The following is a 25,941-nucleotide window of genomic DNA, read 5'->3' on the forward strand; positions in this document are numbered from 1 at the left end:
GGAGCCGTGAACGATGGGATGAATGACTAACTAACAAGCCATTCCACTGACTGAGAGACGGTCAAATAGATAGAACACCTCACTGAGTGACTGACTGACTAACTGACCGACCGAAGCATCGATCTCTCTCTTGGCTTTAGCTCTACGAGCAGTGAGCATCTAGCTGTCACCTAGCAAGCAAACACGCAAGCGAGCCAAACAGCCAGCCAGGAACAGGCCGACTTCTCCTCTCCAGTGGAGCAAACCGTCCCAAGCGGAGACGCGCTCCGTTAAAACGGATATCATGTGGGCTCCAGATCTGAACACAGACTTGGAAGAAGGCGACGACAGGATGGCTGTGGTGCACAACACCTCTGTCACGCTTCTGCAGTGCGTGCTCATCACAGTGGCAGGGTGAGTGCAAATTGGAGGACCGTGTTATTCGAGCGCTTTTGTGGATCGATTAAGTGCCTGTTCTCGAATCTTACCTTGATGACACGTTCTGCAAAATCATAGAGAAGTCTCTCCGGAGTGACGGTGGAGGAGTCCGGCTCGAGTCACGCGGGGCGGTGCTCCGGATTCGCGGATATATCTTTGCTCGATTCTTCTTGCTCACCCGTCGATCTTGAATCCAGAGTTTTCTGCGCAGCTTCGATCAGCAGTTGCTACTGCGTGCACCACTGACAGGAAATGAGATCATTGCGAAGAGGTTACGGTAACATTGCGTTCTTGCGAAGTTCAGCGTACCGAGGACGCTCCGATGAAAACATAGATCAAAGCGACTCGAAACTTCAGATCGAGAGTCGTCGTAATTTCGATGACTGAGCAGAAAGACGAAGAAAAACAGGATGCCTCCGATTTGAGGAATTTCGTCTTTAGCGGTTCGATCCCCGAGATCAGTCTGGGAGTTTCCGCCAGTTTCATGGTCGAAGTCAAATCTGTCAGCTGCCCGATCAGCTATTCATGTCGAGCATGTCGTCCCTCCGGTTCCGGAAAGCCTCTTCCCTCGACCCGTCACGCCGGCGAGATTCGACGAAGCTTCCGGTCGGTGCGGATCATTCGGGAAGTGAGCGCGGAGGTGGGGCGCATCTGCAAGCACCATCTTGTTGAAATCACGGCCCCAGACGGATCGGTGTGGAGCTACATCGTCTCAGATTCTCTTTCTGATGCTACTTTTCGCGATCGAACAAGGTATCTGGCACGGACAACAGAATGAGGCGACGATTGCTGTTTTCAAGAGCTTTACGGGGCAACGTCACGTTGAATTCGCTCCAACTTCTTGTACTCAATAATCACAGAACTTCTCTAGTGTCTCCGATTCCAGGGCTTCCAGTTTTCTACCCGTTCCGAGTTCTCCCGTTGAGAAAATGCTAAGCGATTCGCTCCCCCAACCGCCCACCAGAGAAAACAATTTGTCATTTCCAAGGCCCGAACTCCACGGAGCTTGTTCGGTTCATATCCGTCAATACCCTGTCCTGGCCGTTGCCGATCGTTCTCGACTCACTCATAGTGAGTTTCGGCGAAACCGACCGAGGAGAATATTCTCGGTATCTTTCGTACCTGGGAGGCTCTCGGAAAATTGGATGTCATCCTTTCTCTGCCTGAATTGTTCGAGTCCGAGAGATAGGGGAATAGACCCGTGCAGCGACACTCTTCCAGGAAGGAGAGCGTCTTTGGAGGATTTGCCACAACTAGGGGAAGGCGTGCGCAAATCCGAGGAATCATTCTTCGAATAAAATACATACTCAAGCGTTTGGAACTGATTCCGCCTGCTCTCCGAGAACTCCCTCACGCGGAACGGGGATTTTTCCATCGGTCTGATCTTGAGAGCCTCTATAGATGTTCCCGAAAACCGAGATCGACCACAGATAATCGCGGGCTCGCCATCGGTGGAATGTCGAAACTTTTAGTACCGTTTCACGCCGGAGAGACGGGTCCGTTATGCGATTCTGGCTCGGATCCGGATTTATCTGAGTGCACCGGTGAACCGGAGCGATGACGAGGCTGTACTCGGCAGAACTCTCATTGCCCTCGGGAGGAAAACGAGCCTGTGTGCGCACCTGATCGCGATGCGGGTTGTTTACGCACGGAAAGTCACCAAATGGTTGCCGCAGAATCATTATTATACGCTTCAGCCTTCGGCTTCGCATTTTACGGTATAGCTCAATCAAAGGGCATCGTTTCTCCCACATCGGTGGACGGCGCTCTCGAACGCGTCGATTCTTCGTTTTCAAGGACGCGCTCTTATTTTATCACGATTTCGTCCGGGTCAAGTAAAGGTATAGCTTTTGTTTTTCCATGAGACGGATTCGGTTCGATGCCACTCCTTCCGGTCGGGAACTGATGTAGTCTAGCAGGTACTCGCAAACTCAACTCACTCATGCAGAAAGACAAACGATGATGATGTTGGTCTTTCCGATATCCGAGGGGAAATAGTATAATCGAGATCGCACAACAAAAGTGAGGGCTCGGAACAGCCGGGGGGGGGGGGGTGAAATGACATGACCGTGCGATCTATGTGCGTAAATCAAGCACTTTTCCTCTCTTACAGGTATGTCAGCAGTCGCTTCGGGCTATTCACCGAGGATCATATCCGAGGGATCGAGCTTTTCACATCTAACCTCGCTTTGCCGGCATTGATGTTCGAGAAAATCTCCTCACTGAGTCTTCGAAACGCTCACGGAGATCTGATACTGGGTGAGTTCATCCGCTCAGTGATTCCAATATGTCATTCACTTGACGCCAACAATTGCTAATATTCGCCGAGTCTCGCCTTCGTCCGACCTTGTCTCTATCGTGTTCGATTGGTCAATGAAATCGAAAGCAGTCTAGGAGTGTATTCAATCTCATGGATCCCGTGACGGAATACTCTCGTTCAACTCAACAATTCCATTCACTCCCGACCGGTCTGCAAGGGCGACGATTCGAGCTTGGGAGTTTCACGCATGGGAAGATCATCAGAAATTCAGGGATCGTCGTGGCTTACTGGAGAAATTTCCCTCAGGAATCTTCTTGGCGAAACTGGTCGTCCTCTGCTCAGTGGTCCTGATTGGCTATTGTTTCTCACATAAATCATGGAATATCATCGGTCTCTACGGTATTTTTGCCACAATGTGCAACGATTTCGGGATCGCTCTACCAGTCCGTGAGTTTTAAAAACGAATCGAAGTCTTCTCGTTCGAGCTGCGTGGCGCGTGTGTCGGAATGTTGGGGGACGCGATCTTTCTTTGTTCGGATTGCATAGGTACATCTTACGAAAAATCATTTTCTCCCAACATCTCACGGCAGGGAGCGTTCCACGGGTTTGTCAAGCGGAACTTCATTTGTCGAAAATCATAGGTACCCGGATTGTATCAACTGAGCTGATGATCCCCTCGTTCTATTTTTTCCAAGTGCAAGCCCTCTATGGTGCGAAGCTGGCCGACGAATTATATTTGATCGCGCCGCTATCGCTATGCCTGCTGAATCCGGTGTGTCTCTACATGATGGAAACTCATGCACAGACAACAAGCGAAGAAAACTTGCTCTTGGAACCCAGCACATCAGGCAAAGGAAGAGCGAAGTCGGGAAGTCGATGCACACTGCTGCTAGGTGTAGTTCTACGGACGCTCTTCCATCCCCACGTCATTATTTGCCTCCTCGGAATCGCATTCAACATGAGCGGCTGGACGAACAGCATTCCCGAGTTTGTTCGAAGCAGTTTGGATGTGAGTGAGCGGATGCACAATGCGCCTGACAATCCCAGCATGGAATACTTATAAATAGAAGCTTCATGAATATAAGGCGCATGTGTTCATCGACGATTACCGCTATATTACTTGAGTCATTTGAATTTTCTCCAGGTTATCGGAAACTCATTCGCGGCACTGATATTGTTCCTGCTCGGATTCCGACTGAATCCTAAGTGTGTTAAGCCAACCTACAAGCTGTCCGTGATCGCTCTCAGCGTTGTTAAAACGTGAGACACCCATAATGATCCTCACGGTCAGATTTACGGTGTTGATAGTTCAGGCATTCGGTTCTTCAATTGGAATGCTCGTTTGCAGCCTGGCTTTACCGATACTTTGTCTGATCGGCGTCCGGTTGGTATCCGATTCGGTGTCGCTTTCAAATTTCGCCTTCATCTACGGTGCCGTACCGACACCGCCGCTCGTTACGGTATACGCGAGTCAATACGACGTCAACCCCCAACAGATCTCGACGGCGGTATGCATTTCGTCGATCATGTCTCTGCCGCTGTTGTTTGTCGCCTCGAAAAGCACCGCTCTCAATATGGTTCAGGTACTATCGAGTTTCCTTATGCATCGAATATTCGAGAATATCATTCGACAACCATTCTCCGTTGCCGACATTTGCTTTACGTATTCCACAGGAATATTTAAATTGTCCTCTGAGACATGTGACGCGAATTCCTCGTCTTCTATTTCAGCCGGATCTGTCTGATTACCAGGAGTTGGGGAGGGATTTGACGCCTGGAGTGATAGCTCTGGCGGTCGTGAATTTTCTCTGCTGCGTTCTGGTGATCATTTACTTGACTTTGATTTCGTCCCGATTCGAACGGCTTCCTTTCCATTTCGTCCTGTGTATCTGCATCTCGCAAATTTTCCAATCGTTGGGGATGATCTTCTGGCATTTCCCTCAAGTGGTACTCAACGTTTACGCCGTCTGTTTCATCACGGCGTCCCAAATGAGCTGTCGACTTTTCCTCGCTTTCTTCGCTATTAGCCTATCTTCGCTGAACGAAGGCGACCGCTTCGAAAAGTATAAGCGAAGGCTCACATTATTCGGATTTGTGTGAGTATCGATCGAAGGAAACGCAGCGACCTCCGCATTCTAGCGCTGATTTTGAAGTCCATCGCTTCATCTCAACGGCGAGTTTATTCATGGGCATCAAGCTGAGTTACCGAAACTTCGATTCACAGCGCTTCCGCGGTCACCACCTTGTTGATGTATTGGACTAGCGGTCGCGATGTGATGACGAGCTCGAATCTTCCACTCTTCCTCAATGGCCAGATCGAAGTGAGTTCCGCATGTTTTCGAACAATAAAATGGAGGAGCCCCGAAGTTCGTCTTACCGCGGATTGCGAGCCCTTGCGTGACTAAGAGTTCTTCCCGGAAACCATTGCAGGCTATAATTTTCACTATAGTGCTCTCCTTCTCGCTGTGCGCCTCATTTGGAGCGCTCCTGGACGCGCTCTTCCGAGAGACGGGGCTGTCAAGCCCGCTCAGAGGCAACACCGAGTCGAGCAAGCCGTAAGCAGACTCACGATTTCCTTCTTCGCACTGTGAAGATCTGAGTGAGAGCCTTTTGGATCCAAGAAAGAGTGTCCCTGACTACGATCCCCCTCGTTCCGCAGATCCCGTCATCTTCAGAAGCACCTGCTGTGTCTCATTGGACTCTCGGGCTCGGCGCTCGTGGTGAGTTCCTGCAACTGGAGTCACTGGACTAGCTGATCTGCATCTCTCTCCGAATCAAACCTCATGTCATTTCCCTGCAGGGTCTCATCCACACCTATTGGAGGATCTCAGATTCTTCGGACCGGCCGCTCCTCATTGCGATAGAATATCTCGACTGCTACATGGCTTTCAGTCAAGCACTCATAATTTTGCTCGCCTACGGCATCCATTCCAAATATTACAACAGAGCCGAGCGCCTCTTGTACGCGTGAGTAAATTGACCGTCTAGCATGTCGGGAATGCCTGGGTTTATCAGCCGTAGACGAAGATTTTCCGAGTTGATGACGCAAATTCGGGAGTTCCCCCACAGAACGAAATGTTCCTTGGTTTGTTTTCTGCTCATTTACGGCATGGATCTCGTTAATTTTTTTGTTGCCTATTTTCGTCGCAGCTATTTCTCCCATCAAGTTAGCCGGATACTATCCGCTTGGAAGAACTCCTCACTTTTCATGATCTCATCGAGCTTTTCCCCTGCTCATAATATCATCGGTGAGTTGATTATTTCACCAGAATGATAAGTCGCGCCGAGCGCGATGCCGAAGAGGTCACGCGGAATCTGCTCGCCAACCAGACTCCTTAACTCAGTTTAGTTTGGATTATGTGCTCGATGAATCGATCCCTGTCAAGGTCCTGTGAGTAACGGATAAATGTTATTGCAGGCTGCGTCACGGTTAAATCGACGGCCTGCGTTGCACCGCTTAGCCCCGCTTGAAGTGGAATGCTCCTATATCGTCGAGAAGATCTTGTTACATTTATGTAAATACTCATTGAGCTTCTTGTCAGGATGTGTATTTCACCGTTGCCATGAAAATAAAGCTGAACGTAATTTATTGGAGTACGGCGAGGAAATTTCGTCCGCCGGAAGACAGAATCGAACTAAAATGCTTCGACCCTGACTGAGGGAGATTCCCGCTTCCGGCCCCAAACTCCCGAGGATCCTTCGATAATTGGGTGATTCCGCCATCAACACAGTATCAGACATCAGATCTCTCTTCGAGCGGAATTTTTCAACGAATGTGACAGCTTTCTCCCACTAGTCTCGTCAGAAAAACATCGGTCAGCTGTCTCGACGCATTGAAAATAGATCGAGGAACGCTGGTGAACATCATAAACAGTCAAACTCTTTTATTTAATTTGAGTAGAAAAACTCGACGTGTTGAAACTGTCACTAGTCTCCTGGAGGATTTCAACGAATTTTCACCGGAGTACCAATCAATGCACCAATCGTATCTTCCGAGAGGCGGCGCTTCAGGAGGAAATACCAATATTGCACTCAGGCGGACGACATGGATGGACGCCTGACAACGCGTTTGCCAAAACACACAAAGCCGTTGTCCCAAGCCGAGTAGCTGAGCTGCCTTTTAATGACGATAAGTGTCAGTGGGGATCACCATATAGACAGAGAGAGATATCTCTGACGAATACTGGTCTCATACAGAATGAAGAAATTGTGCCTAAATCCTAAGTAGTTCCATTCATTGACTAAGAATTGATAAAATCCTATTATGTGAGAGGTGGAAAATGATGATCTCTGATCGGCTGGAGAGTGTTTCCGTGTCGATGCGTATCTCTGACGACCACTGCCAGGAATGTTACCCCCGTTCGGAGCTCCTCACGAGGGACGGATATCCGGATCGTCCGAGGTCCATGCTCTTGAGCATTGCTGAAACTCGACGCTTTGACGCGCCAAGTGAGAGTGTGGAGCTGAACCTGATTGATCGGCTTCCAAGGGAGAATTCTATTGCGATTTCATTGATGTCAGCTTCCTCTGGCGTGTTCTGCGGAAAGAATGGGATTGAGTTTTCTGCTCCGACCCACGAATAAATGGGGAAGAAGTTCGGAACGAAGATGGTTTCCCGCCGGTTGGGAGACTTTTCATCGCACATATTGCAACGACTTCTGCCCCTCGTTTCTTTTCGACTTTTTTTTTCCTCGACCCATTCAAGTACCTCGATTCTGATCGATAACAGGTATATTCGAACCACATAACGTTAGGGATCAACGTCGTATCCCGAAGCATCAGCAGCTCACAGATAGGCCTGGAAAATGTATCATCAAGTTATTGTTAGTGATATTCTCAGAATTGGAACCTCCCCGGAGCAGGTCCCAGGATTCCTCTCAATTAGTATCCTGCGCGCGATCAAATGAGAGATGAACTAACCAAGAGCAGATTATAGGGAACAAAGGCGTGAAGACTAGTTGCACCATGGCGAACCAGCCACACGCGAACACGGAGCCCAATAAACCTCCGACGATCACTTGCCAACTCGTGTGATACTCGAGATAAACCCGAGAAACACACACGACCGCGGCGCACAAGTAGCCGTTAATGATGAGAAAGTAGCGCCACACGCCCTCGAATATCGAGTTGTTGTTCGAACCGTGATGAAGCCTGTCAAGTAGAATTCATAAGGTGAAACCCGAACTATATTCGCAGATGTCTGGGATGCTGATGGTGATTATCGATTCACATCTGAGTGAGGCTCGAAGTATGTATGCACTGCAGTATCGAAAGTGGAGCGCGATTCCATGTCCTCATCAATTTTATCGAGCGCTCTCGATCTACCTGAACGTGATGAAAAACATGAGGTAGGTTGCCACAAACCACATGAATTGCGAGTGGCTTGAGGGCATCCCGAACTCTACCGTCATCTCTTCGCTACGTTTCAGGGGTCGCGGCTCGCGTATAATGTGCTTCAGCGTGTAGTTCGCAGCTTCATTTAGTATAAGGCCTATGCTGAAGAATATCTGTGGGAAGAGACGGAACGCTCATTAGTTCCTGGATACCGCGAAACTCCATCGATCAGACATCAGTGACATAGTTCGACCTTCATTCGCCTCACCGTATGCATATCCCTCCGGAAAGCTATCAATGTGAACAAACATACTGCGATAGCCAATGGCGTGAGAGAAATAAACGCAAGGAGTTTACCAAGGAGATCGCCTGAAAAGATATGATAATCAATTTGAGAAATCTCTCGATTCCACCGCATGCTTTTCAGGATTACGGAGATGCTATTTCTCCTCGCTCAAAGTCTACCGCAGGCTCCATTTCGTTAATGTCAATAGTTCTTATAAACGATTGACTGCTTGGGCAGCCGGCAAATGTGACCTTTTCGGAAGAGTTTCCTCATGAATGGAACAAAGAAGAGATGACATTAGAAAATGTATGGGTCGATCATTCACTGACGATTTCCCACAGCTCCAGGAGAATTCGTAGGAGGTTGGAGAAGCTGCGAGGCTGTAGAACTCCATCATTTCCCCCGCAGAATTCCTCCCAGATTCAACGTTAGAGGGTCGAGACAAGCTATGCAAGCCCATTTTTGATTTTCGCTCCTCAGATGCGGAACTTAGGAAAGGACTGTCAAGCCCGATCTACGGACACCCAGCGCCTGTTGGATATTCCGTGAGCCGTTATATCCGGCTGATTCCCATACAGAAGCCTCAATTAGCACCCTGATTAACGAGGGGGGCGACGCGTCGTGCCGCCGGCTGAATACGTCGGCGTCGTACAGAGAAACCGCACCCCGCGATTTTCCCCGGATTTCTTCGGGAAGGAAAGCTATGCGCAACTTACCAGAGGGATACTGGACGTGAGTGAGACTAAAGGAACTCCACTTGAGTTCTTGTGCGGGCTCCATGGTCGTGAGCTCAATAGCGGCAGTTCGCAGCGGATAGAAACCGTGCTCGCTCACCGCACGATTGCTTCAGGGATTCGAACGTCAAAGACAAACACTGATCTCCAGCTTATCGGGTGGATGTGGAAGCGAATTCTGGTGTTCCTCTCTCCAGTAGAATGCCAACTCGACCGACAGAAAGGAGCGCGGCTCCAGTCGACACTGCACACAGTGCTTCCAAATCACTCCCTCAGCTGCTCGCGGACGATTTATCGCTTTCGACTAACCGACTGAAGCGTGTGTTTGACGCGAGCGGTTCCGAGGCTTCAGACAGTACTCTCCGGTGAGGTTACGTGTACGATGGAAATGCCGCACGATTATTTGTTAGACAGGCCTATGGAAACCCCGGACGAGTCGTCCGGGAGGTGAAATTGCACAGAAGCAGATTCTGTTGATGGGAAAGTGGAGACAATGCCACTGATGATCTCTGCTGAAAATCCAAACGCGGCCGGGCCTTATTGTGAGTTCTGTGCGACGCTCTTTTGTTCGCTACCGTAGACTCGGGAGCCAAGGGGCTCGGAAGGCTGAGCAGCGAGACTCAAGCTGGATCCCGCGGGACTCGCTCGCGTCTTTCCGCCTGCCCCCTCCGTCCGTCTCAGAAAGGAGACTGCTCAGGGTGGCAGCGGAAAATCGAGTCGTATTGTCTCGATTCTTGAGAAACAAATCCACCGGGGTTGACCACAAAGGTTTCCAGCGTGGATCTCGACATTGGAAAGACCCCACGGCACTCGTAGCCCAAACAACGCCGCGACTCTGAAAGCCGGAATAGGTCGGGAGCTCTGCGGGGACTGCTGTAGGGGTTCGTGTTGACCGTGCAAGTATCAACCGAGATGGGAGATGAGACTCTCGATGCGAGCTTGACCGAGACTCCGAACTAGCTTCCTGCTACTGGAGACTTCATGAGATGCCGCAACTGAGAGATGACTGGACTCCTCAGGGACCGACAAGGAGAAAGTCAGTGTCAGAAATCTCGCCCATTCCGACCGTGTGTAATTCTGGTGCTCCCCATAGATTTCTCCCAATGTTTCATGAGTTCATGAGGGAAAGTGGATGGGGAATATTCGTATGCATTAGTGACACTCGTAGTTCATTGTGGAGTGCATGACGGTTGGAGCAGCGCTTGGTGCGCGAGCGGCTTATATCTGTTCAGGGGAATATGAGTTTTTTGCCTGCAGCCCCTCCATCACGTGATGTCTATCCGCTGGAACGATCTTCGAAGCCTTTAGTCGAGGATCCGAATCGATACTACGATGGGGTATCTAGCTCAATGTCGCTCAATGACAATGAGTGCGCTCGGATGCTATCGATGACAGGGCCATATTATACTTTTCCAATCGAACACATCTACCCCTCCAATTTCGAGAGGAGTGTCCTCCCTCGAGTAACGCCATGACGCTCACAAGGAGTGCAGAGTTCAACTTACCTTCGAAAACTTCCGAGACGAGTCACGACTCGCAAACTTTCTGTCATATAGGGGGTCAATCGGAAATGTCCAGAGAAAGAATTACCCCCGGTGCACTTTTGAAGAGCTCCACAGCTTGCCCGAGGTGACTGAGCAGCAATGAAGTCGATTGCAGAAAAAAGTTTTCCCGGAACAATCTTCCGTCGAAAAGCTTGCTCGGGAATAACCTAGTCTGGAAGACAACAGGAGGTCGATCCTGGATATTCATGAAGAGCCCCCGCAAAATTTTCAGATCCATGCCCCGGCTCAACAATTGTCGTCCGTATAAACTGACAATCATTGATTCAAAGTTGACGGGCTTCGTTAAGAGCGCGTCGCTTCATCCGTGACGAGTTTCCGGGTTCTGCGCAAATGAATGGGAGGAGATCCGAACCCACGGTTCATCAAATCGATGCGGATGTTGCCCTCAAAGGATCTCGACGTGCGATCCGAGCACCCTGACGCCCTAGAGACGCATGCGGTGACTTTTCACACTTGTCCTCGCACTCTTGCAGCGCCGCTCTCGAGAAATGCCTACTTAGGCACTGGTTCCCGAGCGTTGGTTTCCATCGAATCTTTCCGAGAGACCTCCCTTGCGTCCGAGAAGCTCCTAAGACGGAGGAGGCAGGAGGGTTACCATGAGGCAGAGCCATTCATACACCAGGGGGAATCGAGAGTCGGAAAGACGCTGCGAGGCTCTCCCATGAACTCGAAACGCCCAGGGTGTCTTCTCCCCAAATAAGCCACCGAAAGCCGAAGAAAAAATCGCTGTCGACGTTCAGTCTCCCCAGCGGATTATTCTTGTTACTACGCGGATCACTTCAACGATCGAGTATCAAAGACGACGATCTGGACACCCTCATCCGACAGTCGCGTTTCCACCGGCGCCAAATCAGCAGGTGCGAAGCATTCCGTGGTGCCCGAGAACGGATTCCGAGCTTCGACTCTATCCGAAAATATTAGAGTTTAATAGATCTCCCTTATGTATATACTGTTGTAATGATCCTGGATTGTAGAAGCCGAAAGGTTGCAAGTTTGACAGACACCGGGAGCCCAGGAGAGCCGAGAGCAGCGCTCCCCCGTCGGAGCGCGTGGTTATTGCACCGCCAACAATCCTGACAGAAGGTCCTCTCATGTTGCCTTAATTGATTCTAAGCAATGGAGCAGAACGTGGAGGACGCGGGTTAATCTTTCGTCACGTAGTATGTGTTGGTTCGGCGGTGACGTTCGGTTTTGTTCCCCGTTCGACATGCCGCCGAACCGAGGAGGCACTCCCTGTCACTAGGCTCTCCGACGTCCCCGTGCCCCCTCGCCTGCCGGGTGACAAGGGCTGTGTACGCAATTAAGGGCATTAGCATCTTGATTGCTCACAAGGCTTCGTAAAACTCGTTTGACTTTGTTCCATTATTCAAGCCGTCGTTTCCAGAGTCTACACGAACCGAGGCAAGCCATCGACATGCATCCATGTACACCGCTTGTTGCGTTTGCGCGGCACTGACTCCCATTATAACAGCAGAATCTCAAACGATTTATATTTCTCTATCCGATCGTCACCGTTCATACAAACGTGCATCCTTCCGAAACTACAGTAGATACTTCCACAAAGCTTCCTCGGAGGAGCTCCACAAAGTATCGATATCGAAGCAAGGATCCACTACGAGAGATCAATTCCTCTCTGACTCGGGTGCGACCGATGCTCGAGGGCTGCAGGAGCATACCAGGATCCTACTCTCAAAAATGAAGCTCCTCTCCCTATTTCATCCCGGGAGTGTTTCATATCGGAGACAGCTCACCGACATGGAATTCCGCGTAAGACGACATTCAAGTGTCGGGCTTTACTCTCAAGCACGGACTTCGCCCGACCCCCACGCAGTCCTCTGTGCGTCTGTCGGCGGCCTCCTTGCGTCGAGGACTGTTGAGATATTTGAAGGGTCTACTGTTGGAGAGCACGAACACAGACACAAGAACAGAGATTGAGAGAAATTCCTTGAATCCTCCGCGGAATTATGACTCGAGGACAAACTTCATCGCTGGGAGCAGAAATTCAGCGACCCACATCTAACACTGATTCGAACTTGAGATGCTTCTCTACTCGAGTTCGCTGTTGCCGGTGCCTTCACGAATGAAGTTCCCCGGGAAGTTCTTTGCTCCAGGAACATCGACGCAATTCCTCCGACTCTTACAACCATCGGATACCAACATCTGATCGAGTCCTTCATGGATGAGTGCGAGACATTGAACAAAAGTTAAGCCGCGATTTCGTGGCTGGCCTCCAGAGTAGGTACGCAAACCCTGGGTCAACCTGTCCCCGGAGCAGACAGAAGTTTGAGAAACACTTGCACTTCTGTACCCGATTCACGGGGGCTGCCGTTTTCGATGATAAACAAAATAGAAGAGTCCGGCTCTCGTAGCTCGCTGAGTAGCTGGCTGAGGGCTGCGAGCAAACAGCGTAATCCTTAATTTGGAGGGTATTAGCAGGGGACGAGCGGGCGAATAAGAGAGCGACCATGCATGCGAGCAAGAGAGTAACTCTGGCTGAGTGAGAGAGGATGGACGACGAACTCGAACAGCCATCCTGATCCGCGCTTCGGCTCTTCTTCGGAAGTCCGTTCCCAATACTCTCACCGCGTTCGCAACTGCGGAGAAATTTCGGAGGGTCGAACCAGAGGCTCGCCTTTCGAACGATCAGAAACGATCACAAGAACGAGTCCCGGACTGTAACTCCGAGGGAAATACCCGGAATGGAACGCGCGTCTCGGAGAAAGGATACATCCGTGTCACAAGTTGCAACGAGAGGGGTGCCTCATGAGCTCATGAAGTTGTTCTGTGCGCCTAACTCGATTTTATTTCCCCCGTCCTGAGTCACTGCCCCGAGTGAGGTGGCGATTCTTTAGCTATGTCCCATCTCAATGGACGCAATTCGCTCGGCCCTCGCTACGCGGGAGTAAACGTCACCCATTTGGCAGCCAACTGCACGGAAAACAAGGCGTACCAGGCATAGCGGACGTGTTTGCTTGGTCAGTTGGCCCCTCGGTCGCGGAAATGCTCCGTGTGGAACGATATCAAGAATGATTCCTGGTCCGCAAGAATTGTTGGACAGCCAATTGAAAGCGGCGGCTGCCTCGCCGAGATATCTTTCCAGTGACGGCCACCGCTGCCACAGCACCGCGTATTCTTGACACGACTCGGGTCTAATTTGAGCCGCTGGGCTGGTCGTTCGTTAGGAGACGGTTCTTTTGTTTCCAAGTTTAGCGGAATTCTACGAGGGTGAAATGTAGGCGACAGGTTCGTGATGATTAATCCCGGAGGAGAATAGTTCCGAAGGACAATTGGCTCGCTTTGCATTTTGTGCTGTTGCCGATAGGCGCCGCAATCTGGACTTTGCAATCCTTGCCTCCCACGAAGTCCCTTCGGAGCGGGGCAACGCAGCGTAGGAAGAAAAGCCGTGGAGGGGGAAGAGGTGCCCATATTGTATTGACTCTCCGACTGGACGCTGCCTTTCACATACGAGGAGCGGAATCGGTCGAGTATTGTGTCCGAGGCGTGCCGTCGGGGACTTGGACGCAGCGGACTCGCTCCCGAGAATGTTCACTCTGTCACTACCTGGGATATCGCTTCACAATAATAGAAGAATTTTCCTACTTTGTCTCGGCCGCGGAGCCGGGAACTTGGGGGGATGGCGGTCCGAAAGTATTCCCTGAACAATGATATGAGTCTCGAATCAGGAATTCCACAGCCTCAGACGGGAAGCTTGCGGGCCATCAATGCCCTAACGATTAACTCGATTCGTGACCTTTCTCCGAGCGCTTCGCTTGGCTCTTCGCTCGGCTCTTCGCTCCATGAGATTGTTGTGAGACCGGAGGATGGAGAGCGACTCGCTGAAAGGCCCCGACCGTCCGAGAGGCAACGGTCTGCCCACGGGAACGCCCGGGATCATGACCACTCCTATTTCATTCCGGTTCGTCGTTCGGATAACACAAACAAAGACAAGCTCCCGCACACGTACATGATGTACGCGTGGAAGCCGGTGTAATCCGAAGTAACGAGCAAAATCCAACAAAGCTCTTCAATAGGATTGTGAGTGGACGCTTGTTATATACGAGTCGAGTGTCATTATTGAGAATACAACTGCCGCGAGCGTCGGACAAAGCGATGTTTTTCATTCGATTGTGAGAGCTTTGCTTTCCGAACGTGGGAAATCCAGAGCCGACTCCTGATTGTGAGGGCAACAGTGGCGAGTGCAGTGCTTCCGCTCTCCGAAAGTGAGGCTAAATGCAAGAGAGAAGCGATTCCTCCACGAGCCGCGACGAAAAAGTTTGGTGTGTTTCGAAAGATTTATCTGACATTGCAATGATGCGGGGAAAATAAATATCGCGGAGTGCTGCCACGGAATTCGGCGACCAAGTGGGGAGAGCTGCGGAGACACACCATTGGTATTCATTGTAGAGTGGGCTCAGATACTAAAAAGACCTGATTTATAACTGTCGAAGAAACTTGGGTCATTCTCGGCACGCCGGCTGTAAAAAAATCTTCCAGTTGTTGTGTTTCGCAACTCAGGCGAAGAAAAGATTTGCTTCAGATCGGAGTCAGCAGAAGTGACCCCCATACGGTTCCGGTCCCGGAGCTTGCGATAAAACCCGTTCTCTACTTCTCTGAGCCACGGAGCGCGCGCGGTGGCGAGCTCGCGATTCGGGCACCAGGTTCGGAGCCAAAGAAATTTCAGTGCATATTGAATTTCATTCTAATCCGTGTCGGGGATTAAAAAGCTCCGGGCTCCCATCGTGTCCTGCCACAAGTTTCTCGGCGTGACGACTAAGCCGGTGGACGAGTTCGTTGTTGAATTTCGCCAAACCAATACAGGGAAGGTCGACTAAATCGACCAGGGGCGGCCTGGAGGGAATTCCAGCAGCTGGGCGGGGGTCGCTTGAAAACTAAATTTAATCAAGCGCTCTTTGTAGGATGTCTTGGACAGGCCGTTGTCATGAAGAAGAGGTGGAAAGAAAGAACGAGCGGACGAGAAAGACGTGGAGCTCACAAGGGGACAATGGGAGCGAGTGGCCAATTTACATTTTGATGGAGAACTACGAAGGACATCGCTCAAAGCTAACGAACGGAGCTGACCTGGTCATTCATCTCGTCGACCTCTCCCCGCGGAGTTTGACGAGCGGATGCACAAACTCTGGGATCTCGGCGAACTCGATCGAAGTCCGATCCCGTAGTGGAGAGCAAATTATTGTACAGAATACACGGTGCCTTGACATGCTACAAAGCGGGCCCTTCCCCTTCTCCGCACGTATAAATCTACGGCGAAATGTCGTTGATTCTCCCAAAAGTCTGCCACGTTGGACGCTGGAGTCGGAGCAGAGTGCTTTGTCTTTTTCCGGCAATTGAATCATTCAGATGTCGCATCTGGAGATCGAAGGAGCAAGAGAGGAGGACTCGAGGAGGAAGCGGCTGAAAAAGCACGAGCTCTCGAGTTGAAAAATACAGACAGAGCGAATCAAGCGTGAATCGGGCTCCTCTAAGACCCCGGAAGATGTCTTCTTCGTTTGACTCGCACGACTTGCCGGGCCGTAGGGAAGTTGACTCGAGCCGAGGACAAAAGCGGAGCGTAAAAAACTCGTTCCACTCGCGACACGAACAAATCATGCGGAATTTCAGGAACAAGCGAGCGAGTAAAACCGGACTCGGAATCAACTTTGATCCATGCGATCGCTGCAGATCCAGATCGGCAAACTTTCCAAACGCGACTCCGATGGCTGCCCGTATGTCGGGCTCGAGAGGGCACCGATTCCCCACGAATTTTCGGGGAGTCGAGGAGCCGGGAGCAGATGCACGTCGCGGAAATTCCCCTCAGTGAAACCCTCGATGCCAATCAAGAAACTTCGGACGGAAGAATACGAGCTGCATTCCAATCTTTCCGTCTTCATCTGTCTCGATAAGTCCGGAGCAGGGGAATTCCGCGTGGGTAGTCGATAGAAACCTCCCATATGTGTGGCCTAACCAAGTACAAATGAGCCGCGACCCTGGCTCCCTTCTCTCCCCCGCTCTCGGAAGCGGCGGAATGCGCTCGCTTGGTGGCAGCTCAAGTGGTTCGCCATATGCCGCCGCCTCGGAAAAGTCGACTTTAATGTCCCCTCGCCGCATGGAAAAAGGAAACTTTGACTGACTGGGACGGCGATTCGGAGAAACAACAGCTGTGTGTAATATGGAACGAGCTGGAGTGGGGGGCCGAACAATCGAACACAGCGCAGACGGAGGAAAGGTGAACTTGAAAACTCTGTCGCCGCCACGCCGCCGTCGTTGTCGTGGTCCAGTCCGGGGACATTATTGGAGAAAAGTCGGAGAGTTCGGGATTTACTCCTTTGGATCAGAATGAGCCGACTGCAGCCGATACTTTCAGAAGGAAATCTGACGAGGACCCTCCTTGAGAGTTGGTCGTCGATCTCGAACTTTCGAAGTCGCTTCTCATCGTTATTGTTTACTGCGCAAGTCTCATGCGTCGGTGGTGTCTGGTATCGGAGGAATCCTCGTTAGGGAACAAGCATCTCCACGAACGAGCGCCTCGAGAGTACCTACGTTTGAACTCCGCATTGAGCGAACTTAATTAGATTTGAAGTGTTCTCAAACGCACTCGCTTTCCAGACTAGCTGCGCAGCAATAACCGGGCAACTATTGTGCAACTCGAGCCAGGGTTCTTCTTCAACCGCGCGAGCTTCATGTTCCCTATCTCGATCTACTCAGAAGCTCGCACTACCACGCTCTGTATGGGCCTGCTGATACGGACCGAGGGATCCTCACTCAGACTCCCAACTGGAGTGATCCGGCTCAAGAATAGGCGAGCCTTCCCCCCCCCCCCCTTCCTTCCGATTGGAGCCTTGCAACTTTCATCAGGAGACCATCAGTGGCTTCGCTGATCCTCCGCAGTCGCGTCTCCATTGCCGTGCTATTTCCGAACGGAGACGTCGGCGGATGCACAACGATTGAAAGTTCCTTAGTCAGCAAATGCCGCGCCGTTCGTGCAGCTTTGCTCGCCAACGGGGCAGGGGGTCGCAGTCATCTATTCGCATTGGATTCCCATCACGTATAGTCAACCGATGAAGGAAGACGGTAGCCGAGCAGCCAAACGGTTCGGCAAGCAAGCGGGCTTGCGAGTGAGGGGCGAGGCCGTCAGTCGGTCGGTCGGCCAGCCAGCCAAAGGAGGAGAAAATGCATTCATCTCTTCCTCCGCTTGTTAGCTTCATCAACGAATTGTCCCTGTGGGGGCCTCCGCTTGTGGCAACCATTGACAGCCCCGGCAGAAATGTACGTTCTATGGCAAGACTCGCTTGCTCGCGGGCTGGCTGGCCAACTGGCCGGCCTGCTCACTCATTCGATCGTTCGCTCACTGTCGTGAGGCTTAATCGTGATCGATGAGCTTCCCGCTCGGGGAAAGACTCGGATGGAAGTCACTAAGAGAGAAAATGCAAAGACCACCGTGCTACATAACAATCGACCCGCAAGCCAGCTACCCTGCAAACAAACCCACACCCTCGAGATTTGCTTGTGACCACAGCAGAATCCCGGGGGGATCGTCCAGAACAGCTGTAGTCGAAATCGCCCCGGATAACGCACTGAACTCACAGCCGAGGGAACACCTGATGAGCTGACCGCGGTTCGCTCCGAACTTCCTTCGCCGAGTTCGGCGTATTTCCGTCGGCGTAGTCTGCCCGATGTCGCTTTTGGACGAGAACCTCGAATCACGGCTAGCGACCAGAGAACTCGAGCGAGCGAACAGGAAGGCAAAGTTACCGACAGTTCAAGTGGCAGTGGAAAGTTTGGAGGCGCAAGCTGGCGCCTGCCGCTGCCCCCCAGCTACAGCTCAGCCGAATCTCATCGTTTCCTATTGTGCGAGCTCGAGCGGCGTCGCAATTCCAAAGTGCCCTTCGTTTTCCTCCGTGACAGCTGGTCATTTTAATTGTGACTGCTTGCTTGCTTGCCTGTCTGCCTTCGTGCCCGCCCTCCAGCTTGATTTCTCGCCCACAGCCCCCTCGCGAAGAGATCTAAACTCGGAGCGAGCTACTCGCGAGAGGGGAGCCGCAGCCGCGTCAAGGGGCCATGCGAGCAAATCGCTCACGGTGGAACTGCGAGAGGCTTGCTTCTGGAATTGGCAACTCTGGAATAAGATCGGAAGCTGTCGATGAGCGACTCCTGACGGATTTGAGCCACTCCGTGGGCGGAGGGAGACGTCGGCGAGTCCCTTCTTGCGGTCAGCGCAATGTCTCACTTGATACTAAGCGATGGATCGGCCACCGAGAAAGCGTTGAAACACTGAGACCACCGAGGGCTCCATGTGTGAGTGTCCAGTGTCATCAGAGCCTGGCTTCCTCGACGGCTTGGTTGCTTCCTTCCTTACCACTTACCTAAATTACCTAAATTGCTCTCTCTCTCATTTCCCTGCCGTCGCCTCTGATTGTCCCATCTCCTGTTTCCACGCTTCTCCTGCTATTCTCGTGTGTGCTTTTTCTTCAGCCTCGTCCACCTCCTCCGCCTCGTTGTAGCCACTTTCTCCCGAAACCAAATGAGAGTTTATCGTCTAATTAGACTAGCTGTAAGTGTGTTGTACCTTTCGTGCTGCCGCTGGTACTGGAATGTCCCTATTTCTTCAAAGAACTAATCTCGGAAACAATCGTGTCGATTCACGCGCCAGCTAGCAGAGGACCCGATGTGATTCGCTGCGAGATCGAGATGAAACGACTCTTCTCGTGGACTTCCTCGCTTATTCTTATTCCCTTCTCTTCATCTGACTGACTGAAAGCGCCGACTGCGTTCCGGGATCGAGGACCAGTCGATTCTGGTGAGGTTGAGCGAAAAGCTCGACCAGCTGTCACCGCGACTCTTGACTTCAGATGAATATTTTAATATCTTTCTCTTGTTTCCAGTCAACTGCTCTTTGTCGCCTCTAGCAGGGAATCCTATCGTCATCGGTATTAGCGAGCTCGGGCGTTTCCAATCAGAGACTAAGTATCCCCTGGCCTTGGTGATTTGTGCGTTTCATCGCGAGGCTACGCTCTAAGGCTCGGGGAGGGGGCGACGGGGAGGAGAGATCGCTCTCGATCCTCGAGGAAATCAATAAGAGCGGGAATCGTATTCCTCTCCCGTCACGGGGAGGACTCGCGTAAAACAGCCGCCTAATAGAACTCGGAGCGAATCGGATAGAGGTTCGTTGAGCTGCTCGCATGATCGAGTTTTCCAGCTTAAAAGTTCATAAAATGTGGAATTTATACATTCGAGGCGGCCCATGAACTTACCCATGTCTTCTTGAGACGTCCGCTAGAATCACAATCGAGAGACGACCGCTACGCAACTGATCTCCCGCGGCGTGTGCTTGGAAAATGCGCAAGCTCCGAGGACCAGCTCAATGGAAGGAGAATACCTAGCTCCGTGAGGGAAGTTCAGCTGCGGAATCCTATTTCTGGCTCAGTCGAGAAACTTATCCACGAGCGGCGCCGACGGTGATGAATCGAATTCCTCGAAACTGATGTTTATCCGGCTACGGCTAGCCGTTCTGAAATTCCTTTCGATTCGCGGGTACATGTCTAGTCTGTAAGCGGACGGACACTCTTTCCGGTCATCCAGTTTCGATGCTGCCTGTGTGATTCAGTGGTTCCCGGAGCGCCGCCTGAGTGTTTTCTGTTTTTTTCCGAGATCGGCTCAGCCACTATTAAGAATCGACGGACCAGTAAAATGTCTGTCCCGCCTCGATGTACATATGAACTTGACGGGGCGTGCCCGTACTTTCGTAGCGTACAAGCACGAACAACAAGGGACTTCTACGCGAGCTTGCTCGGCAGTGAGACCAATTTGCATATATCTTCCATGATAGAATATCGTCACGAAATAGTCCGGCCCCGGAATGCTCCGAGGCTTTTTTTTCTCCGCGGCTCCGAGATTTTTCCTCTCATCGGTTCTTGGCATCTACGACGCAATGAAAATACGGATTCATGCCGGAGCTCTCCGGATGCCGGGATTCGAATGGGTTGGACAATGCTGTGACAGAAACAGCGGTTTCGACCAAATGATGTCGCGGAACTCTCAGAGTCCTGGAGGGTATGTTCTCATTCTGACAGCGGCGCAATCTGTCGCATATATCCTCAAACTAGACTAATGAAATGTTTCTCGGAAGTGCTTGTCGGGAGTCTAAGGTTCCGTCTCCTTTGAGGTCTCCCGATTCGAGACAATAATTGTCGAGTCTCATTAGAGAAGCTCGTAGAGGATATTTCCCATACGAGCTCCCTTGGATCGACGGAGTGAGGAGCCACCTCTCTGGCTCACTGGTGCCCAGCCAAGTCACTCCGCGATGTGGCCTCGCGAGGAATGTGCAGGTGTCTTTAAGCGAATTTGCATCTATATTGGAGGCAAGCTGCCCTCGGGTTCTTCAGCTCTCACACATTTGATGAGTTGAATGAGTAGGGCAAGGAGATTAGCTGAGTTTACGAACAACTTGACGCCGACCGGGAATTCCTTTGCCGCCAACAATGTTATCATTCTCATAATCGTCGGAGCTCCGTAAGCATCCCCACGCGTAGGATCCGGAAAATTCCGTGAAGACAGGCAGTCGCCCCATACCGAGTGAAGCCGATGCATATCTCCCGAGAGCTCAATTCATAGGCAACTTCCCTCCGAGTAAGTACCGTGCAGCTGAGCTCAAGTTCGAAAAAGTCGATCCCGATATGGCAGCGAAAATATGTGCGTAGACCGCAGAACGGCCACGATACTCCTCTGCTGTGTTCGCATCACTGGAGTGGATGTTATTGCTGAATTCGCGGATATCATAAGCAACTTTGTTCTTCAAATAATGTGGCCCGTCTGATCATCATCAGAGGAGCGTCTTCACTCTGAAAGTCGGAGTTCTCGCGTAAGGCCCGAACGCAGTAAATATTCGCGATCCCGATTTTCATTCCCCGAGCCGGCACTTCATCTTGCGTCCGTGATCTGGATGATTAAAATCGATCCAGCTATGGTGGTTCTCGACTGTTGGGTCGCCTCTGGTCCCCGATTCGGACCTATCTCGCTGATCTAATGAACGAGGACGAACTCCCCCCGCGATCGGTAGGTCGCTTCCAAGGATAAGTGTATTATATGGCTTCCTTAGAACACGGTAAGCGAAGCCGACGAGAGAGGGAGCTGCGCGACAGAGTGCCACGAGAAGTATGAAGACCAAAAGGAGACCGACATGAGCGACCGACCAAGCGTCTGACCGACCGATAAGCACTCATTTGCCTACCGCATTAATGGAATGACCTCGCTCGTCAGCCAACCACGGTGCCAGCTGCCGACCGAGCAGCCTGCCTTCACTTGTGAAGGGCTCCTCGGCGCTGAATAACGAACAGACATTGTCCGCTCGCTCGTTTGAACCGGAATTTCCCGGGCATCTCCTGGCGTTCCTGGGAAAGCGCTCGTCTCCCAGACGCCTCAGCCCTCATCCTGAAGGATGGGAGGAGAGGGGGCCACTTTCCTCAGATGAGTTGGAGACGTTCGTTTCAACCTCGCGTCAGCTGGCTCGGACACTGGACCCCGAAGAATCGCAGCGCGGAATGACGGATAAATCCAGTCCAGCGCTTCTGTGAAGGGTAACAACAAATTCAAAATGATAAATTGGAACAAAATTCTAGAATTGCTACCGGATTCGATTGATTAGGCAGTCAATGACGGAAGTACAACGAAAGTCTCTCGTTGGGAGGCGTACTGGGTCAGCTTCCCTTGCTTCTAGGCTGGTTGGGCCGGAACGATGAAAGTGATGATGTTGGGAATGCTGATACTAAGCTGAGTGGAACGAGTTGTGTCATTGCTCGAGCAGACGAACGAGGATCTGGGGCCCATCAGTATCGAAGCGGAATCCCACTCTTGAGGAAGTAAAGACTTCGCTCAGCCGGACTACGAGACGAACGGCTAGACAACAACGCTTCCGAGACGACCAACTCGTTTCGGAGGATTACTGGGATTGCAGCTCTAGCAACGGGACAAGAAACGAAGCAAGACCCCCGTTCCGGTGTCCTCGGCCGGGCGTTGCAACTCCCCGGGTCCTCACCCAGATGAGCGAGTCGAGCGACGGAAACGATCGCAGGCCGAGCATTCTTGTCGCCTTTCCGCGAAATCACTCGACTAAAATTCTCTGACCGAGAATTCTCCCATTAAAGAAGTTTGAGATAGCCGAAAGCAATTTGTAGTTTACTTGCTGTCGCAGGTGTATAATGCGGGTGTGGGTGACTTATGGATCATTTTGGGAGAGGCTCTTTGTGACCGACACCAGGCAGGGGTCGGAGCTTGATAGCTACATTCCAAATCGATCAGCGGTCGCTGCTGAAGTTTTCCGATTCCCTGACGGCTATTGGCTTCTCGACTCGTTGGACGGCCGAGGCCACACGTCGCAACAATCAGAATTGAGAGCAATACGTTTCCAGAAACGACTCCGCTTCGTTGTACTTGAGCCTGTATTTACCCAAAAGGAAAACGGCAGACTTTCGAGTCTCGACAGTGGACCTCGGACCCAATCGCGGATACTCTGCGAGTCGACATCCGCATTAATGACTTCGAACGCTGTTCGGTCGCAGTTTCTCAGCAGCTCCCTGCGCATCGCCGTCGGGTCGCATCGAGGAAATTACTTGAATGCTGAAGTCCAACAAGGAAGTGCTTCAAATTCTAGACGCCAGATAGACTTAGGGCCCTGGACTTACTGGGGGTGCTGACGCCTACCTCATACTCAAAGTCAAGTGATTTTTCAACCATCTGCGCAGTCGTAGTTTGGTATTGAATCCCTGATCCCTCCAGCCTTGCCAGGCATATTTTGTTTCGGAATTTCCGAGGGCTTTTTCTCCATACGGTGCAGCCCGACGAGCGTTAGTGATTGAGTGAGCAATCCTGGATAGGCCGGCGGCGACTGTCAGCCGTGGAAGTGTGAAAGTGGGGCTCGGCAACTGGGTCGCTCGGATGATTGGCCGCTCAGCGGGCTCGGGCTGACTGGCTGGACGAGCGGCTCAAGTCAAGGCGAAAGGTGGCCAGACAGACTTCGAGGGGCTTCGAGAGGGATTCCGCGGGAGGCTTCGAGGGGCTTGTCTGAAGTGCGTGTTGTGGTTTCTTCTACCGAAGCGACGGCGGCGGTGGTGGTGGTGGCGGCGAGCGAAGCCAGTGGAGGCGGAAGTCCATAAAACGCATTCTTCAGCGCCCGCGGGCACGGTTTCCCTGGCGCTGGGCCATCAGGCTTCTCTCAGAGCAGGGAGATTCCGCTTCGGAGCCGTTTCCGGCAGTCGAGAGGCGACCATTCCGATAAGAATAACACATAACGTATCAAAACCATCCGGAGGGACCGAGCTGCCGCTGCTGCCTCCATCGTTCGCTGGGAGAGTTCCACAGAGCGATACACGCTTGTTGTACTGGTTCGCCAGCGCAAATCATTCGTGGGAATATGCGGGAAAGTTCGGAATCCCCCCGGTAATCGAGAACCACGCAAGAAATACTGCGACGAGCGGGCTACTTTTCGGCTCGAAGAACTGAAGGAACATTTTGTGGAATAGGCCCCGAAACCTCGAACAGGCTCCACCTACCGCCTGAAAAATCTCGACACCCCGAAGCGGAGTCATTTGCACGGTAGAGAGCATCTGGTGGCTCCAAGTCAGCAGTAGTATCTCTGGCGCACTGGGGCGTACGCTCACTTAGAAGAGGCATATCGGACAACTAACGGCTGCAAGGGCCAAACCGTGCAGAAAATAAGATAGCATGCACTAGTGCAGAGTGAGTAAGTCGAGCTACTGTTCGACTCAAGATAGGGGCCGGAGCTCCAGCTCGGCTGACATGTTTATTGGTCTGGATGGACTTCGGACATTTCTCGTGTTTATATTCCACTCTATGGCACGGAACGGATTTCGACTCGTTGCATGCGAGATACATAACGACGAGCCTGTGACAGAACCTCTCGAGGGGGGACGGGTATCGTCGCGCATCTCCTCAGTGAACTTCACCACGATCGGCAATCCGGTTGAAGGAATAAAGGGCAGGTCGTGAGGTTGAATATGGTTTCGCTCACATGTGTGAAATTTCCCGGGTCGAGAATATTGCTAGAAATGTCGTCGAGGTTACACCGTGCTCCAGGTTTTCGGAATAAATATCGCCCTCGATGTTATTTAGAGACCGAGTCGGGGGAAAAAATTGCCGAGTGGCTTCGCTCTCGCCTGCGGAGAACGGTTGAATACGAACCGGCACATTAAAACTTTCAAGAGAATTTCAGACTAGATCGGCGAGTCATCCCGAGTTTCTTTGCCCGTACCCTTCTCCTCCTCCGCTCGCATGGCTGAGGATTATGATCCTCAGCATACCCTCACCTCGTGGGAAGGGAAACTTCGAGGGAGGGAGCGCGAGACTTGTCCAGAATTCCCAGCTGAGTCGCGAGTCTGAGCTCATAGCTTCATCGACCGGTGCACATGACGGCCGGGGTGTGTTCTGTTTCGGCTCGCACGTGATGTGCGCGATTGGATATTCAGAATCCACTGGATGTACCGCAGAACTGTGACTCTGGAATCGATGCTGAAGTTGATTACAGGATCCACACCGTTCATGGTGAGCGTAATCAGAGATCGAACTATACTCTGGAATTTAAGCTCGAGCTGTCGATGATTGATGATTAACTCATCAGTGGATCCATGATCGTCTGGAGTAGAAAACTGACTCTTCGACCGGATCTCGATCGGGATAAGAATCAACAGCAGAGCTTTACTCGGTGCATGTCGCACCTCCCGAGCATGGGACGTCAGCCTCTGAATCTGAAACATTCCACCGGAGGAAAATCATCCTACCCTGGCGGGTTATAACGCGAGGGAGAAAAGGGATCCGTCTAGACCTCTTCATAAGAATGATGGTCGGAGAATGATTCGGCGAAGGTGAACTCCTCCGAGCCGAGTACTCTCGCTTTCTCGCTTAAGCTCATCAGGATCGAGAGATGTGCGGCTCATCGACTGAGACGCAGCGATTTGCAGACATATCGATCGAGAGTATCATGCAGGATTCCGGTCAAACTCTCAAATGACGTTCGTTCTGTGATGAAGCTCCTATACTATTTCTTTAGATCAATGTCGGTATTGGAACAATTATTCAGCTCAAGTGCGCGATGCTCAGCAATAGGTCCCAGCAGATTTGTGAGAATAGTTGAAGTCGGGTTCTGGGTGAGACTCCGAAGTCCTCAAGGAGCATATTTCCCGCCCGTGGATCCCGATGCGGCCTCTTGAGGCCGGACCCCTTACCTCGCACATTCCGAAACAATCACTCGGACCGACGGTGATTCATAGACTTGCGCATGTGCGTGTCGAATTCTAGCGCGATTTTCGTTGTTGCAGGCCCATATTTGAAACAGCGGAG

The 25,941-nt window shown here is 51.6% G+C and overlaps 2 protein-coding genes across 2 annotated transcripts; one reads left to right on the forward strand and one right to left on the reverse strand.

Moving 5' to 3' along the window:
• On the forward strand, positions 1 to 6,148 carry LOC100900841 (integral membrane protein GPR155). Its single transcript, XM_003745018.2, has 13 exons — positions 1 to 393; positions 2,531 to 2,676; positions 2,984 to 3,124; positions 3,373 to 3,686; positions 3,822 to 3,937; positions 4,026 to 4,260; positions 4,409 to 4,773; positions 4,902 to 4,998; positions 5,108 to 5,232; positions 5,337 to 5,397; positions 5,478 to 5,644; positions 5,828 to 5,925; positions 6,096 to 6,148. The coding sequence occupies exons 1-13, from the start codon at positions 284 to 286 to the stop codon at positions 6,146 to 6,148; spliced, it is 2,028 nt and encodes a 675-aa protein (XP_003745066.1). The 5' UTR covers positions 1 to 283.
• Positions 6,149 to 6,540: 392 nt separating this feature from the next.
• Positions 6,541 to 9,467, reverse strand: LOC100907179 (dolichyldiphosphatase 1). Its single transcript, XM_003744978.2, has 6 exons — positions 9,014 to 9,467; positions 8,280 to 8,380; positions 8,003 to 8,184; positions 7,598 to 7,828; positions 7,386 to 7,475; positions 6,541 to 7,214 (listed from the first exon to the last, which is right to left on the reverse strand). The coding sequence occupies exons 1-6, from the start codon at positions 9,075 to 9,077 to the stop codon at positions 7,175 to 7,177; spliced, it is 708 nt and encodes a 235-aa protein (XP_003745026.1). The 5' UTR covers positions 9,078 to 9,467; the 3' UTR covers positions 6,541 to 7,174.
• Positions 9,468 to 25,941: the final 16,474 nt, after the last annotated feature.

Source organism: Galendromus occidentalis, unplaced genomic scaffold (genome assembly GCF_000255335.2).
Source record: "Galendromus occidentalis unplaced genomic scaffold, Mocc_1.1 scf7180000077476, whole genome shotgun sequence".
Lineage (NCBI taxonomy): Eukaryota > Metazoa > Arthropoda > Arachnida > Mesostigmata > Phytoseiidae > Galendromus > Galendromus occidentalis.